This window comes from Chlorocebus sabaeus, chromosome 15, assembly GCF_047675955.1.
Source record: "Chlorocebus sabaeus isolate Y175 chromosome 15, mChlSab1.0.hap1, whole genome shotgun sequence".
NCBI lineage: Eukaryota > Metazoa > Chordata > Mammalia > Primates > Cercopithecidae > Chlorocebus > Chlorocebus sabaeus.
The window spans coordinates 41,852,157-41,869,149 of NC_132918.1; the positions used below are offsets into that span (position 1 = coordinate 41,852,157).

A 16,993-nucleotide genomic window follows, 5' to 3' on the forward strand; every position below is an offset into this window, starting at 1 on the left:
ATCTTTTGAACTTATAAAAATATCCAAACTTGCCAATAATCAAATCACTTCAAAATTACATTTAAGCAACAATAAAATACCTTTTTGAGTATATTTTGGCAAATATTTATCTATTTTTAATGATAGCATCAATAACAGTACAGTGAGATAGGGTGCATTGCATATACTTTGGTGGATGAGTAAATTTGTTCTGCAGATCTTGCAGGAACCTAAATCATGATCCCCATATTTTGACTCAGTATTTCCACCTGGCATTTGATCTCAGAAAATTATCAACAATGAAGAAAAATATGTATCACCACATTATTTTATGCTAATGGAAAACCGAAAACAAGCAAATGATATATGTAATGTGTGTAAAAATTGCAACGTATCATCTAAAATATCCAACTTTAAAAATTATGTCTTAAAAATTTTAATCAGTAAATGCTTATAATACCATACTGGGTGGCAAAAAAAGCAGTCTACAGAATAGTATCTGAAATATATATATGAAGACTGAATAGAAATTTAGTGAGATGTTACTGATGATTCTCTCTAGGTAGTGAAATTATTAGTGAGATTTATTAAGAAAATAATATGTATTCAGAAATAATAAATCTCACTAATAATCTGTTTCTTCCAAGGTTTCTGTAAAGTTTAAATTACTTTCAAAATTAGGAAACCTATTGAACATATATATCATACACTATTTAAAATATACCATGCAGCTCTCAACTTATGTGAATATTTTCTCTGTAGGGCTCTTTGCAGGGCTGATAGAGCGGAACCTCTGAAACAGAGAAAGGGGAGTCTGCATGAACAGTTTGTCAGAATCTTCTCTCAATATCAGGACTACGTTTGTCAACAAAACCAAAAACTGATTAGCCACCAATATAATTCTTACCTACAACATCCTATTAATGTTACTGATACAATTCTAATAATCATTACCCTTATTCCTATCAGTGTTCATGCACATTCTTAGTAAAAGAGACTTTGGTGTGCTGTCCACGAAATAAATCCCCCATTGCTAACACTCTTCCTTTGGGAAAGTAGATTTTGCATTTCAAAGAATATAAAGTCAAATTTGATTGGATTTATAGGGCATCTGTTCCCACAGAAGGGTGATATTGATGTTGCTATTAACTTAGTAAGTAAACTTTTTGTGGCAAAAGTGATGGTAATCATTTTAAGGATGTTCCTAAGACTAATATATATTTTGTGTTTATTCCTTAAATGTATGTAATCATTTTGGTTTAGTATTTTAACTTAGAACTACATGCTATTATATAATATTATCTATTTTTGAAACTTCCTTTTCTACAGCATAAATATTTGATATGATCTGAATATTGACAAGCTTACAAACCAAGGTAAAGCTGCCAAAGAAGGAAAACTCCAGGGACAAAGGAGTCTGGGAGGAACCAGCTGAAGACTTTCATGACAATGTGCCAGGAAAAGTAGTTTGAAATAAAAGTTTTCTTAGTAAGTTTTATGTGAGAGCTGCTTCTTGTTTTCATAAATTGACCCTGAAGTGGTGTCTGTATTGTCTTGTGAGTGATGTAATAAGGTTTTAACAAATGCAATGGGGGTAGGTAGGAGAGACAAAGAGAGCAAGAGCAAAGTCTTGCTCAGTTATAAAAATGTACCAAATATATGCAACCCAAGACTTTACCCTAGACTGCAACATTTGTAAACCTTTAAAAAATTAAATTCTCATAGCATGTGTAAGCATTTAAATCAATCTTTGAAATGTAAATCTATATATTATATTGTGCCTTAGGATTGGAAGATAATAGATTACAGAATATATAATTTTCAGTTTTCCAGAACAAAAAAAAGGCGGGCCGGGGGGGAGCTGGGGGACTCAAGTTCTGAGCTCATATCTGGCAGTACTAACCAGTTAGGATGTGTTCCATAAGCAACAGAAAACCCAGCTAAGAGAGAATTATCAGTGCTGTTTGTCTTATATAATAAAAAAGTTTGGAGATAAGTGGCTGCTAGGATTGGTTTAGCAATTTTTTAAGACAGAATCTCACTCTGTTGCCCAAGCTGGAGTGCAGTGGCATGATATTGCCTCACTGTAACCTCCACCTCCCTGGTTCAAGCAATTCTCCTGCCTCAGTCTCCCCAGTAGCTGGGACTACAGGTGTGCACCACCACACCTGGCTAATTTTTGTATTTTTAGTAGAGACAGGGTTTCACCTTGTTGGCCTTGAACTCCTGGCCTCAAGTGATCCACTCGCCTCGGCCTCCCAAAGTGCTGGGATTACAGGCATGAGCCACTGCACCCAGCCTGGTTTAGCAATTTGATGATATGAGGGCCAGTGTCTTTAATTCCCTTGGCCTTTTCCTCATAATTGTTGCCTCACGGTTGCAAAATGGTTGCTGCAGCTCCAGATATTACATCCACATTGAAGGCAGAGAAGATGGAAAAAGGGGGAGCATCAGTCACATCTGAGGAGACACCAGCCAATTTCTGTCTTTGTCTTATTGGTCAAAACCATTATTAGCTGGCTACTCCTAACTGCAGAGGAGACTGGAAAAGAATTTTGTAGCCTCTATCATGAAAGGAACAAGGGAGACTGGGTTAGAAATGTCTTGTGGGTTGGCTAACAGCCTTTGCTTTAGACAATAAGTAAGAATACTTGAAATCAGAGCTTGGTTAAACAAAAGAGTTCAGGTTTTTACTTTCTAGCTTCTTAGCTGTGTAGGCAGTACATGAAAACCTGGAGTGTAATCAAGCAAATTCCTGATATTATATCATTTCACTCCAAAATACTCCACTATATATCTCCAGCATAAAATAACTTTTAAAAAGTAATATAGTGGCTGGGTGTGGTGACTCACGTCTATAACCCCAGCACTTTGGGAGGCCGAGGCAAGCAGATCATGAGGTCAAGAGATGGAGATCATTCTGGCCAACATGGTGAAACCCTGTCTCTACTAAAAATACAAAAATTAGCCAGGCGCGGTGGCACATGGCTGTAGTCCCAGCTACTCGGGAGGCTAAGGCAGGAGAATTACTTGAACCCAGGAGGCAGAGGTTGCAGTGACCTGACATCACACCACTGCACTCCAGCCTGGCAACAGAGCGAGACTCTGTCTCAAAAAAAAAAAAAAAAAAAAGTAATATAGTAATAATGCTATTATAAAATCAGACAAAATTTGCAGTAATATCTCATTATTGATATTAAAACTATTAAGAACTTATGAAATATGGATGCAACTAACTCCCTCCATAGAAACATTCAAGTCTGAGACTTTTCAAAGGTGCTGATAAAACTAGAACATTCTTTAATAAACTGCAAAAGATATTGCCCAAATTTCACCAAGAATAATGTTTAATTAACTAATTCATTCATTCATTCATTTAAGAACACAGTTCCAAACTTTGACTTATCAGGTGGACGAAGTATGATTTAGTAAATGGAGTTGAATGGAAGGGTAGTAATCTGTATGAATTCTTAACAGAAGAGAGTCAAAGACTAAGAATGTGTCAATGGAATGTGTCACCTGCACAGCTGTTGGAAGGTGCTCTTATTCTAATAATGAGTACCCAGTATTTAGACAGAAATCATGTTAATTTTTAAAATGTCAAAGAAAAAAGAAAAGAAACATGCTTTAAGAGTATCTTCCCTTTTGTGAACGAGATCATGTCCTCTGCAGGGACAGCCATTATCCTCAGCAAACTAACGCAGGAGTAGAAAAACAAACACTGCATGCTCTCACTTATAAGTGGGAGCTGAACAATGAGAACACATGGGCACAGGGAGGGGAACATCACACGCTGGGGCCTGTTGGGGGGTGGGGTAAGGGGGAGGGTGAACATTGGGAAAAACAGCTAATGCATGCGGGCTTAATACCTAGATGATGGATTGAAAGGTGCAGCAAACCACCATGGCACACATTTACCTATGTAACAAACCTGCACATCCTGCATATGTACTCTAGAACTGAAAATACAAATTAAAATTAATTTACAAAATTAATTTCTAAAAAATACCTACCCTTTTGCTCAAACTCTATACTTGGGAAGGAAACTGTGTTCCATAATACAATTTTCTGAGTGAATCTATAAACAAGGACGGAATGCCCCCAAATTGAAAAAAACCCAATAATATAAATGATATAAATTATGACTATTATGTTTTATTATACTTTAATTTTACATGAATTATTTAACTTTATTAATGAATAATGATTTATTCTCCAAGCTATTCACAATCAATCAGCGCCTTTAAACCCAGTCACCTTTAAGTAAACTGACAAAACGAAGGTTTGGAATGTACCATGTGACAACCCCAACCCAGGCAAACTCCTTCTAGAGTGCAGACAGACTGGGAAGCCCGGCCTGGAGCTACTCCGGTGCTTTCCCACATGGCCCTCTATAGTGTGCTGTGTCTTCTGCTTCCAGGGGAGCCATGAGTAGCAGTAAGCTTTTCTCTCAATGGCATTGGACTCTCAGAATTGTCACTCAGTCACCTTTTGTAAATTAAGACCCAGACACAAATCAGTGTTAAGAGCTATGCAGTGTGTATAACCCTCACATGGGGTCAAAGCAAGAGAAAATGGGCCAGGGGTGTTGTGAGAGGAGAGCGTTTCAAGAAAGTCATGCATTAAATTTCTGTGTAGTCAAAGTAGTGAATTAAGTTATTCCTTTAAAAAGGGTTGTTCTTTAATCTTTTTAAAAATTATAATTATATTATTGTGGTTCTATTTCATTTTTGATAAATCACATGCTTTGATTTCTATAACAGTCAAGGTAGTGAGTGAACAAGAATGAAGGATTCAGCTACATTCTTATGCTGTTTTTTTAAAGTCTCTTTCCCTACTGTATGTTAAGGCTTTCTGTATGTTAGAGTCTGGGCTTTCTCTCTTCCCTTGCCTGGGACCATTTTACATCCCAGGAGCTGGCGACTAGGGCCATGACCCCATTAATGTGCAGCCAAAGGGGGATGGTGACATGACTGAAGACCTATCTGACAGATCATTTCCAAAATAGTCATGACCTGACCGATAGGGGAGAATAGTATCAGCAATGCTCACACTGTGCTAGGGCAAGTCAGTGTACTCATTAGCAAAGTCTGTACGTGACCACACTCACCTCTAAAATTCCAGAGTTACACAATTTCCTGTAAAAAAGAAAGCAGCATGGTTATCTGTCCAATTGGTCATAGTCAGAATGACCTGCTATTTTGTACTTAGAGTCTCCAGCTGTCACAAAGTGAAGGACAGTTCTTGATGGTTTCCTAATAATTCTGTTGGCATGGAGTAGAGGTTAAGAGCCAGTTCTCAAGGATCAGCAAAAAATGGAACTAGAAGGTATATACAGGAATAGTGGCAGTAAAGAGAGATTGCATCCTGCCAGACAGAAATAAACAGAGGGGATATTCTCTAAAGAAGGCAGCTTCCTTGACGTTAGCCATCCACAGTCTCAGAATCGTGAGTGCCAGATGCAGATAAGATTCACCCAGTCCAGAAATCCTTAAGACGACAAAAAAAAAAAAAAAAAAAAAAAAAAAAAAAAAGAAAATGTGGAAAATGATTAAAACTTCTGCTACATAACTGTACTCAGGTTACTAAGCTGTTAACTTAGACATATACTAGTTGTTTATAACAAAGATTTACCCTGGGATTCTGAGGTAAAAACCTTTTGACAAGCACAGCGAAGAGGACAGGCTGTTTTGCAGTCTAGGTTCCTCTCTTTCTCGCAACGCTGTAAGTTTGCTAGGCTCTTCTGGTGCCCCTCTGCTCCTTCTTGTCTCACCCCAGTCTGTGCTGTTGTGGTGCATTTCTTGAGTGCAGAAAACTCTCAACTGCAACATTATCCAAAGTTCATTTTAAAGTACTATCTCTGGAATCACTGTAATGAAGTTTGCAGTGCAAAATGACTCTGCCAATGGCTGAGCTTAATAGCTCCCAGGGGCTTCTCCCTCCTATTTGTTTTTATTTATTTATTTATTTATTATTTGTTTATTTTTTTTTGAGATAAAGTCTTGTTCTGGCGCCCAGGCTAGAGTGCAGTGGCTTGATCTAGGCTCACCACACGTTCCGCCTTCCGGGTTCACACCCTTCTCCTGCCTCAGCCTTCGGAGTAGCTGGGGCTACAGGCGCCCACCACCACGCCCGGCTATGTTCTTTTTCTTTTTTTTTTTTCTTGGTATTTCTAGTAGAGACGGGGTTTCACCGTGTTAGCCAGAATGGTCTCCATCTCCTGATCTGGTGATCTGCCTGCTTCGGCCTCCCAAAGTGCTTGGATTAGAGCCGTGAGCCACCGCGCCCGGCCCCTCTCCCTCCTGTTTAAATAGTCCTAAGGCTCAGAGAATTCTCCCCACTTCCTGTCACATGACCTTTGATGACAAGAGTAATTACCACAAAACAGAACAGAAATATGGACTGCATGACCTTTTTTGCGTTACACCATTAAATGTTCACAAGGGCACTGGTCACAGTGTTACTGTTTAACCATTTCATTTCACCACCAATATGAGGGGTGTGCTATGCATACATTCTGGAACCTTCAGCAACTATTTGAACAGGTTTGTTTGTTGGATGGTTGGTTGGTACAATTTGCTGAAACAGTGACTTTGGGCATGGTTACTGTGCTCTGATCAACATCTTTCTATCCACAGGATTGGGGTGGAGTTTGCGCACTGAGTGAAAAATGAAATGCAAATGGCTGGGACAGTTGCTGGTTCACATCGTGGCTTCATGCCAATTAGAAAAAACACTGTCCCCCTTCCCCATGCTCTGGGGAGGATAAACGGCTGAAAGATGCCTCCTGTTTGTGTGAACCATTAGGCGAAAAGCAGCCTCTTGCAAGGCACAGGGTTTGGCCAAGGGCAAACCTTGGCCAGGGGTTGACATCTGGGCAAGATTTTAGTCCCTCCTCAGTCCTCTCAGTGGACATGACGGCACAATTGTTCAAGGCAGTCCTAGACGGAGGTCTTGGGGCATCCTGGGCAACATGATTCAGTTTTCTGTATCATGCCATTTAGTTAAGGTTATTACCAGCTGGTGAGAGAAGCTCCTCCACCGTCTGCCTTAACATGGGTCATTTCGATTAACCTGAGATTTTCAGATGAGGAAACTGAGGCTGAGCTGAAGTATCTTACTGGAGGTCATGTGGTAGCATCAGATTTTGATCTTTACCCTGCTGTTTTCCCTAGCACTCCTTATTCTCCTTCTCTGATTTATTTTTCTCCATAGCACTTATCACTAATATTGTGTATTTCATTTTCCATTTTCATATTGTCAGTTTCCCCCAAGTAGAATGTAAGTTCCATGATGGTAGGTGTTTTGTTCACTGGCTGTATTCCCAATGACTAGAACAGAACTTGGCACACAATGAGGCTCATTCAGTAATATTTTCTAAATGAATGAATTTTTCAAATATCAGGATGCTTTCTTCTATACCAATCTATTTCAACAAGTGGCCTTTAGCAAATACACAATATTTTGAGGTATTTGAGAGAAAAAAATTATACTAACACAGTGTCAACTGTTATCAGGATTTTCTTCAGCTAAAAAAGCCACTTCATACTTTTAGACATATACTTCCTGACTAAAAGCAGGGTTTTAAGAAAAAGCCTTCCACCTTAAAATTCATGTCCACTTCAAAGAGAGAAATCTCAGTCTAATATAATAAACTGGGGTACTTTCTGCTTACTAAGACTAATCTTTGCTTCTGAAGACAGGTTTAGTTATGGTTGGTTTATTTGATGATTAAAATAAAGTTATTAGCCCCTGTTAGGCTCTGCTAGTTATTTGCATATAGCAATACAGAATGATCTGGTAAAGTTTTTATGCAGATGTGGTCCAAGCTCATAAAATAGATACATTCTTCCAAATTAAATTCTTATTTTTGTTTACTTAAATTTGGCATGCTAGATATCATGTTCCATATCATAAAGCTGCAATTAATCACTTGTTAGACTTTTAGAAATAGTCATGAACCACATAATAATGTTTCAGTGTATGACAAACTGCATATGTGATGGTGGTCCCATAAGATTATAATAATGTATTTTTACTGTACCTTTTCTATGTTTATATATGTATAGATACACAAATATAATTGTGTTACAATTGTCTACAGCATTCAGCATAGTATATACTGTACAGGTTTGTAGCCTAGGAGCAATAGGTTATACCATATAGCCTAGATGTATAGTAGGCTGTATCATCTAAGTTTGTGTAAGTACATCTATGATAGTCACACAGTGAAAAACGAGCCTAACAATGCATTTCTCAGAACATATCCCTGTCATTAAGAACGACTGTAGTAAAAAGCTACATGCTTTTGATTCATTTTACATAATCCTTATCCTGATTTACTAAAAGTGCACTGTTTGCAGGACTCTGTGCTGTGACACATTGTCAGAGGAACAAAGGGAGCATTTAGACATGTTGTCTGCCCTCCTGGAATTTACACGATGAATGGAAAAAGGCGCAGAGTTATGCACACTCTAATGTCTCCAACAATAACTGTTGACTTTTTATTTTCAGTCAGAGAAGCCTGGCAACCAAGAAGTGGTTTTTTGGTGGTTTACGAGAACTTAACTGAATTGGAAAATATTTGCTTTAATGAAACAATTTACTCTTGTGCAACACTAAATTGTGTCAATCAAGCAAATAAGGAAGAAAGTCTTATTTATAAAATTGCCTGCTCCTGATTTTACTTCATTGCTTCTCAGCCTCCAAGAAGGGGAAAAAATGAAGATTTTGATACTTGGTATTTTTCTGTTTTTATATACTACCCCGGCCTGGGCGAAAGAAAAGCATTATTACATTGGAATTATTGAAACGACTTGGGATTATGCCTCTGACCATGGGGAAAAGAAACTTATTTCTGTTGACACGTAAGTCACTATTTTTATTGTTTATAGACCCAAATTTTAAATTATTTTTAAAGAATAGAGCCAATAAGATGAAATATTTTTAAAATATCTTATATACAGAAACTGTAAAATGTGGGCTTGAAACCCAGGACACTTGAATCAATCTCCCTTATATTCCTGTATATTTTTTATTTGGGGGACTACTCTGCTTCTTTCCTGTTGTTCCTGGGATCTGTGTTCACCTCTTATTACCTCCCATGGTCATTACTCCACCTCTGATTAGGATTCTGTCTTTTTGTCTGTTTATACAGAAGTTCTTTAATTTAAACAATTATTGTATAAAATGTTATGTTTATTACACCATTTAATGGTTATTCATGAGAGAGATAAATTTTTTTATATCTTTCAAAACATCACTTATAGAAATAAAATATGATTTTAGCAAATATGATTCTGCCTGATATTTATTGAGAGACTCCAGACAGTTAAGTAGGTTAATCTTTGACAGCGTCAGAGTCCTAATTTGTAAAATGAGGATAATAAGCATAGCTCATAAGGTTATTTAAAGAGTGAGTGCATGTAAAGCTCTTAGTACAATGCTTGGCACATATATGCATAAAAAATGTCAGGCACTTATTAGGATGGTCCTCAAAAAGCTCCATGTAACTTAAATATCTTCATATTTCAGTTGGAAAATCCCCTTATTGAAAGCAATATTCAGTACACAGAAAAACAACAAATGTTTAGTTTTCCTTGAAGTTTTTTGTACAGAAGTTAATCTATACCGAGGTCTTCACTTTTAGTAATGCTAATTAAACATTAACCACCAAATGGGAACTTGGAATTCAAAATCAATATTCACTACATTAAAATCTATTTCAGTGGTAATAAAACACAAACAAGCCTAATGACCATCAGCTGCTAAGATTATATCTTTAAAAAATAACTAAATAAGGATGCCAAAGTTTGTAATTATTGAATGTTATTGATGAGTATATACTATTCTCTTTAATGTTATGTTAAATTTTTATGTTGAATTTTATGTTGAAAATTTTCACCATAAAAATAAATACATAACTGATAATAACATCCAATTATTATATTATGAAGTTAATAATATACAGTAAGGAAAGCTTCTGACCTGAAGATAAGTGGTTGTAAATAAAACTAATACATTTTGTAATTATTTCTTTTTTTAACCTGTTTTTAAGATGGTATTATCTTCTAAAGAATATGACATATTTTTACAGCTTCATCAAAAACATTATTTTGCATGGATTCAGTATTTTCTTGATTAAATATAATATAAATTACACATGATTTTTATTTCCAAGGAAAAAGTCAGACACATTAAAAAAATAAAAATACTATCCTTCTCCATGCCCCCACTCACCACTACTCTGTCATTGTTTATGATCAAAAATCAAATCAGCTTTATCAGGCATAAACTAAATGCAAGACATTGCCCTGACTATGCTTCAATTAAAAAAAAAAAATCTTTCATTCTAAAAATCAGGGAGTAGAAGAGTGAAAGAGTTTATTTAGAATTTGGTGAATGGGGGCAGAGGAAATTCCTTTGTTTTTAATTACTCCCATGGCCTGTCTGTGCCAGGGAAGCTATCCAATGAGTACAAGCTTGTTTACCCCATTGTGACTATATTAGTCTCTTCTTATGCTGCTAATAGAGACATCCTCAAGACTGGGTAATTTATAAAGAAAAAGAGGTTTAATATACTCACAGTTCCACATGACTGAGGATGCCTCACAATCATGGTGGAAGACAAAGGAGGAGCAAAGGCATGTCTTACATTGCAAACTTCCCCACACCTTCCTGTCTTCTGAGCCCTCCAAGTCCTTAGGAAGTTCCAACTTTCCCACATTTTGCTATCTTCTTCTGAGCCCTCCAAACTATTGCAGCCTCTGCCTGCTACCCAATTCCAAAGTCATTTTCACATTTATAGGTACCTTTACAGTAGTCCCGCACTCCAGGTACCAATTTATTGCATTAGTCTGTTCTTACACTGCTAATAAAGACACACTCAAGACTGGGTAATTTATAAAGAAAAAGATGCTTAATGGACTCACAGTTCCGCATGGCTGGGAAGGCCTCACAATCATGGCAGAAGGCAAAGGAGGAGCAAAGGCACATCTTATATGGCAGCAGGTAAGAGAGAGCTTGTGCAGGGGAACTCTCATTTATAAAACCATCAGATCTCATGAGACTTATTCACTATCATGAGAACAGTATGGGGGAAACCACATCCATGATTCAATTATCTCCACCTGGCTCCACCCTTGACATGTGGGGATTATTACAATTCAAGTTGAGATTTGGGTGGGGACACAGCCAAACCATATCAGTTACTTAAAAAGTATACTTAATAGCGATACTTTAGGATCCTTAAAAGGAAAAATGGAGCATCTTCTAGTTGCAAAGTCCACCTCTCTTTTTGTCATTGTCCTGTGACTTTAACATCTCCCTTGGCTTCAACAATATGCTACAGTTGTGCAAACTCTAGGTGGGACTGCTTGCTCTGTGATTTTTTCCCCCATATATCTGACCAGTGAATTTTGAATACAACTTCAGCAATTTTGCCAATACTATGCTAAACTTTTTGCATAGATGTGTGCAGATAGCAACCTTTTGGTCCCTTCTTTGTCCCAGATTTGCAGCATGTTTAGCCCAGTCAGTGAAGGATGATGGAGTATCACAAGACATGGTTGGCACTCCTTATTGTGTGATAACTACAAAGGAGTGGAAATAAATGGGCTGAAGAATAAGATGTGAAAGAGTGCAATATAAGTTTTAGGTAAAGAATCGAGTTTAAGCTGAATGTTGATCTTCAAGGTCTTGGATGATGAACAGGAAAATATGCATTGAGATGACAGGAACTAGTGTTTGGTCACTAGTACCTAGAATATAGAAGACACTAAATAAACATTTCTGAATAAGTTTAAGTGAGTAAGTAAAAGATACATAGGAAGATAGGAGAAATCATAAACTGTATTGTAAAAACTTTTCCTTGCTCCTCATGTAGAGAGATTCATGCTATAGAACAAATCAGGCAACAGAATAAAATAGAAAATTCACCTGAGGGGATTATATGCAGGGTTAGTGCAACTGAAAACACTGGCAGATATTAAAAGACAAAAATGTATAGGTTTGGGGGGGACTAAAAAAGTAGAGTTTACTTCTCTGGTATTAATGCCAATGATATTTATTTCTAAAAGGGTGAAGTGGAAAATAATTTCCTTATACTCAATACTGCCATTTACTTGGGTTGGTGCTTTATCTGTCACTTCAATATATCAATAAATATTTAAAGACTTTATAAGATATAATTCTGGATCCTAAGTTATATATATTCAATTAAAAACAAATGACATACATATAAAAACAATTAGTAAACACAGTAGTGTGTTCTGGGCCCATAGTAGGCATTAGTTAATTATTTACTGAATTAATTGACTATATAATAGCAAAAATTATAATAATTCTGATATCTTCAGATTACTTTTTTTTTCTGATGACTTCTAGGAAGCTGGAAATAAGTCAAAAAATTTTTAAGCATAAGAACAGCCATCACAAAACTCTTTTACACTTGACTTCATAGGCTCTCACTCAGGCTTGGCGACTTCCTTAACACAGAGTTCTTACAAACATTATTACCGGGTTTTTCATTCCATTGTAGGTTTCCAAAACAAATAGTAAAGTGAAAATGTCACTATAAGCAGGCCTAATGACCAAGAAGAAATAACAGCTCAAATCCTGACCAAAAAACTAGACAACAAAGAACATTCCACCCTGTAGTAATCATAATACCTATAATATGATCTTGAGTGATCAGGACATAGTAAGTATTCAATAAGTGTTCATTTCACTATTATTATCCAAAAAGTTGCTTTTTTCCCATTATATCCCCTGTTTTGGAAAACAGGGAAGCAAATAAAATATTTTTAAAGAAAAAGCTTGCACTAAAGGCATTGATTTTACCCCTATTAAAAGACAAACTTGGGCATATTAAAAGTTTAACAAGTTTATTCAAGCATTCAGCCACATCAGTTGGGTGCCCTAGGACCACAAGCAGTTCAATCAGTGCTCCTCTAGGCAGGGAGGAAACCTTTTTTTTTTTTCTTTTTTTTTTTTTTTTTGAGACAGAGTCTCGCTCAGTCGCCCAGGCTGGAGCGCAGTGGCGCAATCTCGGCTCACCTCAAGCTCCGCCTCCCGGGTTCACGCCATTCTCCTGCCTCAGCCTCCCCAGTAGCTGGGACTACAGGGGCCCGCCACCACGCCCGGCTCATTTTCTGTATTTTTAGTAGAGACAGGGTTTCACCGTGTTAGCCAGGATGATCTCGATCTCCTGACCTCATGATCTGCCCGTCTCGGCCTCCCAAAGTGCTGGGATTACAGACGTGAGCCACTGCGCCCAGCCAGGAAACTTTTATAACGTATTCTCAGCCTAAGAAATAGATATTAGACTGGTTAAAGTGGAGACTCCCTAGTTAGATGTTACTTGGTGGCTTCCGATTGGTAAAGTCTCTAGTTACAGATTAGAAGTTTCATTTTACTGTTTACTACACTGAATTGGGTTTTGGTTTGCTTAGGTAGGAACCCAAAGCACTGACACTGTCTCAGCCTAATGGCCTCCCAATTTATTACCATTCCTTCAAAAATGATTTTTAAATATTTAAATGATTCTTAAATAGGTACAATTACTAGCTAAAATTCTCTGGAAAATTTAGTTTAAATGACTCATTCTCCAAGGTTGCCAAATAAAAAATAGCAAGCAATAGGGCTGGGCATGGTGGCTCACACCTGTAATTCCAGAACTTTGGAAGGCCAAGGCGGATGGACCACAAGGTCAGGAGTTCGAGACCAGCCTAGCCAACATGGTGAAACCCCATCCCTACTAAAAATACAAAAATTAGCTGTGTGTGGTGGCTTGTGCCTGTAGTCCCAGCTACTTGGGAGGCCGAGGCAGAAAAGTTGCTTGAACCCAGGAGGTGGAGGTTGCAGTGAGCCAAGATCACACCGTTACACTCTAGCCTGGGCGACAGAGCAAGATCCCATCTCAAAAAAAAAAAAAAAAAAAAAAAAGCAAGCAATCGCTAGTGCAGTACAAACACTTCACATAAGACAGCTTGTGTGGAAGAGCTAATTAAGTGACTTACATTTCACACTTACCAAATTCCATTTATTATCAAGTTTCTATTTCTCCTGAGAACACAGACAAAAGAAAATTCATCACTAGGTACTGCATTCGTGCTGTGCCAGTGGAGGAAGGCTAGTTAGAACTGGCAAATCACTTGAATTTGTGTTATATACACCTAGGTTGAGTCTCTGCCATATTCTTGCAGTAGTTAATTTTTGACTGTTTTCCTTATGATTCTTGTTTATGGCAGGCAGCATTTCCAAAGTGGTTCCAGGAAGAAATCCTATCCTAAATCTCCAGAACCTGTGAACAGGATGAGTCATCACCATCATGATTTATGTTTTAGTCAGTGAGATTATCTGGAGAGTCCACACACTGGAGCTGACTTGAAGATGAAAGGGGCCATCTAGGAGGGCATACAGGTGACCTTAAGAAACTGGGAGAGGCTCCTGGCCCATAGCCAGCAAGCAAACAGGAATTTTAATTCTATGACCCCATTGAACTGAATTCTGGCAATAACCCAAATGAGCTAGGCAGATTTCTCCACAGAGCCTCAGATAAGTACTCAGCCCAGCAGCCTCTTGATTTCAGCTTGGTGATGCCCGAGGCAGTGAACCCAGCCACACCATGCCAGACTTCTGACCCATAGAATAGTGAGATTATAAATGGGTATCGTTTCAACCTACTTGGTGATCATTTGTTATGCAGCAATAAAAAACTAATATATTATGTCTCAATTAATGAAGTCAAAAATCCAGAAACTTTTCACCTATAATACCCGAGTTTTGGGAACCATGTCTAAGCATAAACCAAGAGTGAATTCTAAATTTATGGGAGGGAATAGCATTATTAATATCTTACTAAAGCAATACTAAAAATAATTATCCTACTACTAAAAACGCATTTCTGGGTCTAAGACTACCAGAAACTATAGGAGTGGGCTTTTCTTTTTTAAAATAAGGGGCTAAAAAGAGGGAATGTGATTGATTACTTGAAGGGAGATATGTCTATAGTAATGAGTAGAAAGGAACATATTACAATTGTCAACAGGAAGAACTACAATTAAATGTGAATTATTTGGTTCAAAGAACAGCTATAATAGATTCTTGTGGCTGAATATCTGACTGGCAAACTTCCCGCAAGCTTCCAGTAACTGACCCTTTGTCCCCAAGCTGTGCTGTCGAAATTAAATAGAGAGCCTCTAATGACCTTTTAATGTTTATTTGGAGACAAAGCATAAACAAATAGACTTCTCCCGAAGTGTCACACAGTGTAAAATATTTTCCAATTTGGTTAAGACAGTTTTTTTCACAATAAAAGGCAAGATGCAAAAAGCAGTTTGCATATTGCAATGTGTATAAAAGGAATTTCAAATGTTAAAATGCCTAGACATGTTACACTTTCAGATCAATAATTTTAAAAGCAATTTTAACCCCCAAAAAAAAACTTTGCTTAGAAAAATTAGTTACAAAGCCTAGGCAATGTAGGTCTTGGTCTTGGTCTTAGGTATTTGTTTATGGCAATGTTCTTCCTATTTTAGGAAATGATTAATACAGGAGCATTTCAATGCAATAAAAGCATTTTGAAAGTCTGCTATAGTTTATCAAAATAGGATGTGATGTATGCCAAAGTGTATTTACATTCAGAAAACATAAATACACATTTTATTTAAATGAAGCCTTAAGAATTTGAGGGTTAACTTTTAACTTTGGCCTATGTAAGATGTGTACCAATAGGACATGGTAAAGCACGGAGTAAAGTCTCCAAATATTATCAAATTCATCTCTCAGAAATAAAAGTGTGTTCAGACTCTTAAGAAAGTTTACCCTGGGGCTCAGACAAGTCTCTGTGAGACTGATTGGTCCAGGGTTCTGGTGGGACCAGAGTGGAATTGTACCTTTGTACTGTAGACTTTGCAGCTGCAGTTGTGTACCTAACTGAAATTGCACTCTTGTTGACCTCTTATCAGTCATATGAACTGAATGACTCTCTGCTTTTAATCTCAGTGGTCTTTGATGCAACAATTTTGCTGTTGTTAAGGCATATATTTATTAAGACTCTTTCTGCACGTTCCTTGCTATGGGTTTAGGGACAGAGTTCACACCAGTGTCTTGCCCTTTTCCCATGCCTACCTGTGTCCACGAAGTCTCTCCCAATCTTTTCCTGTTTTGCTTTAACAAATTGGGAAATGGCAACAAACAACTAGAAGGTGAAAACAAATAGGAAAAATGAGGGTATACCCACAGTTTTGCTGCTCCACACAGGCTGCAAATAAGGACACTTTATTTTTCTAACTTCTAGCTTAGCCCTCCCACCAGGATAGGGGATGGGGAGGGAAACATCATCTCGGTCATTTTTTTAGTGAATAATTTTATCTTCTTTGGGAATTTGGGTTTATACAATTCAGGGAAATTGGCATTCTCAGTGTATTGGTATGTGGTAGTGACTAGTAGGAAACGCTCATCATAGAAACTCCTTGATCAATCCAGAGAATGCTGGCTCTTATTTCCAACACCTGCTCACTCTGCCCAAACTCAGCCACCAGGACCATTGCCAAGTGACTATGCTACCTGGCCCCAGCACTCAGGCTTAATCTACACAGCCACCACCGCATATGACCTGGAAACAGAGCTTTCTACCTTTCTGCCTCATGGTATCAGAAATCCCACTGCCTCTGGGATTGGGCAGCTCTCTTAACCTTCAACCTTAGAGCCTCTTCAACACAGGTTACCCAGGGGCCCAGAGCAGCCTATCTCATCAAAACACACCAGCGTGTTGGTTAATAATGCAGATGCCTGGGCCCTGCCCCAGACCCACAGAATCAGAATCAGTGGAGTTGTGCCCCAGGAGTTTCCACTTCACTAAGTTCATCAGTAGATTCCTGTGCATTTCAAACTTAAGAAACACCAGGCCTTAGACTTTTGAAAAACCACATCTTTAAATTCTGTAGCAGTGAAAGTCCAGAGCTCTCATACAAGCTCTGCTCTTGTCTTGAAGAAGGGAAAGAAAAATATA

General features: G+C 37.7%; 2 protein-coding genes across 5 annotated transcripts in view; both read left to right on the top strand.

The window, feature by feature from the left end:
- Positions 1-1,728, top strand: part of LOC103241501 (ceruloplasmin-like) — a 52,212-nt gene extending 50,484 nt beyond the window's left edge. The window contains exon 19 of the mRNA XM_008008754.3: positions 1,309-1,728. Within this exon, the coding sequence (XP_008006945.3) occupies positions 1,309-1,313 (5 nt within the window). The 3' untranslated portion in view covers positions 1,314-1,728. The remainder of the gene's footprint in view (positions 1-1,308) is intronic.
- A 6,680-nt stretch (positions 1,729-8,408) lies between these two features.
- Positions 8,409-16,993, top strand: part of LOC103241503 (ceruloplasmin) — a 59,072-nt gene continuing 50,487 nt past the window's right edge. For 2 of the 4 annotated variants that reach the window (XR_500450.3, XR_500451.3), the window contains exon 1: positions 8,410-8,846. Coding sequence is in view for 2 of the 4 variants with exons in the window: in XM_008008763.3 (XP_008006954.3) it covers positions 8,701-8,846 (146 nt within the window). In the remaining 2 variants the exon portion in view is untranslated. Of the gene's footprint in view, positions 8,847-16,993 lie in introns of all 4 variants that reach the window. The other 2 variants (XM_008008763.3, XM_008008765.3) reach the window with 2 other exon arrangements.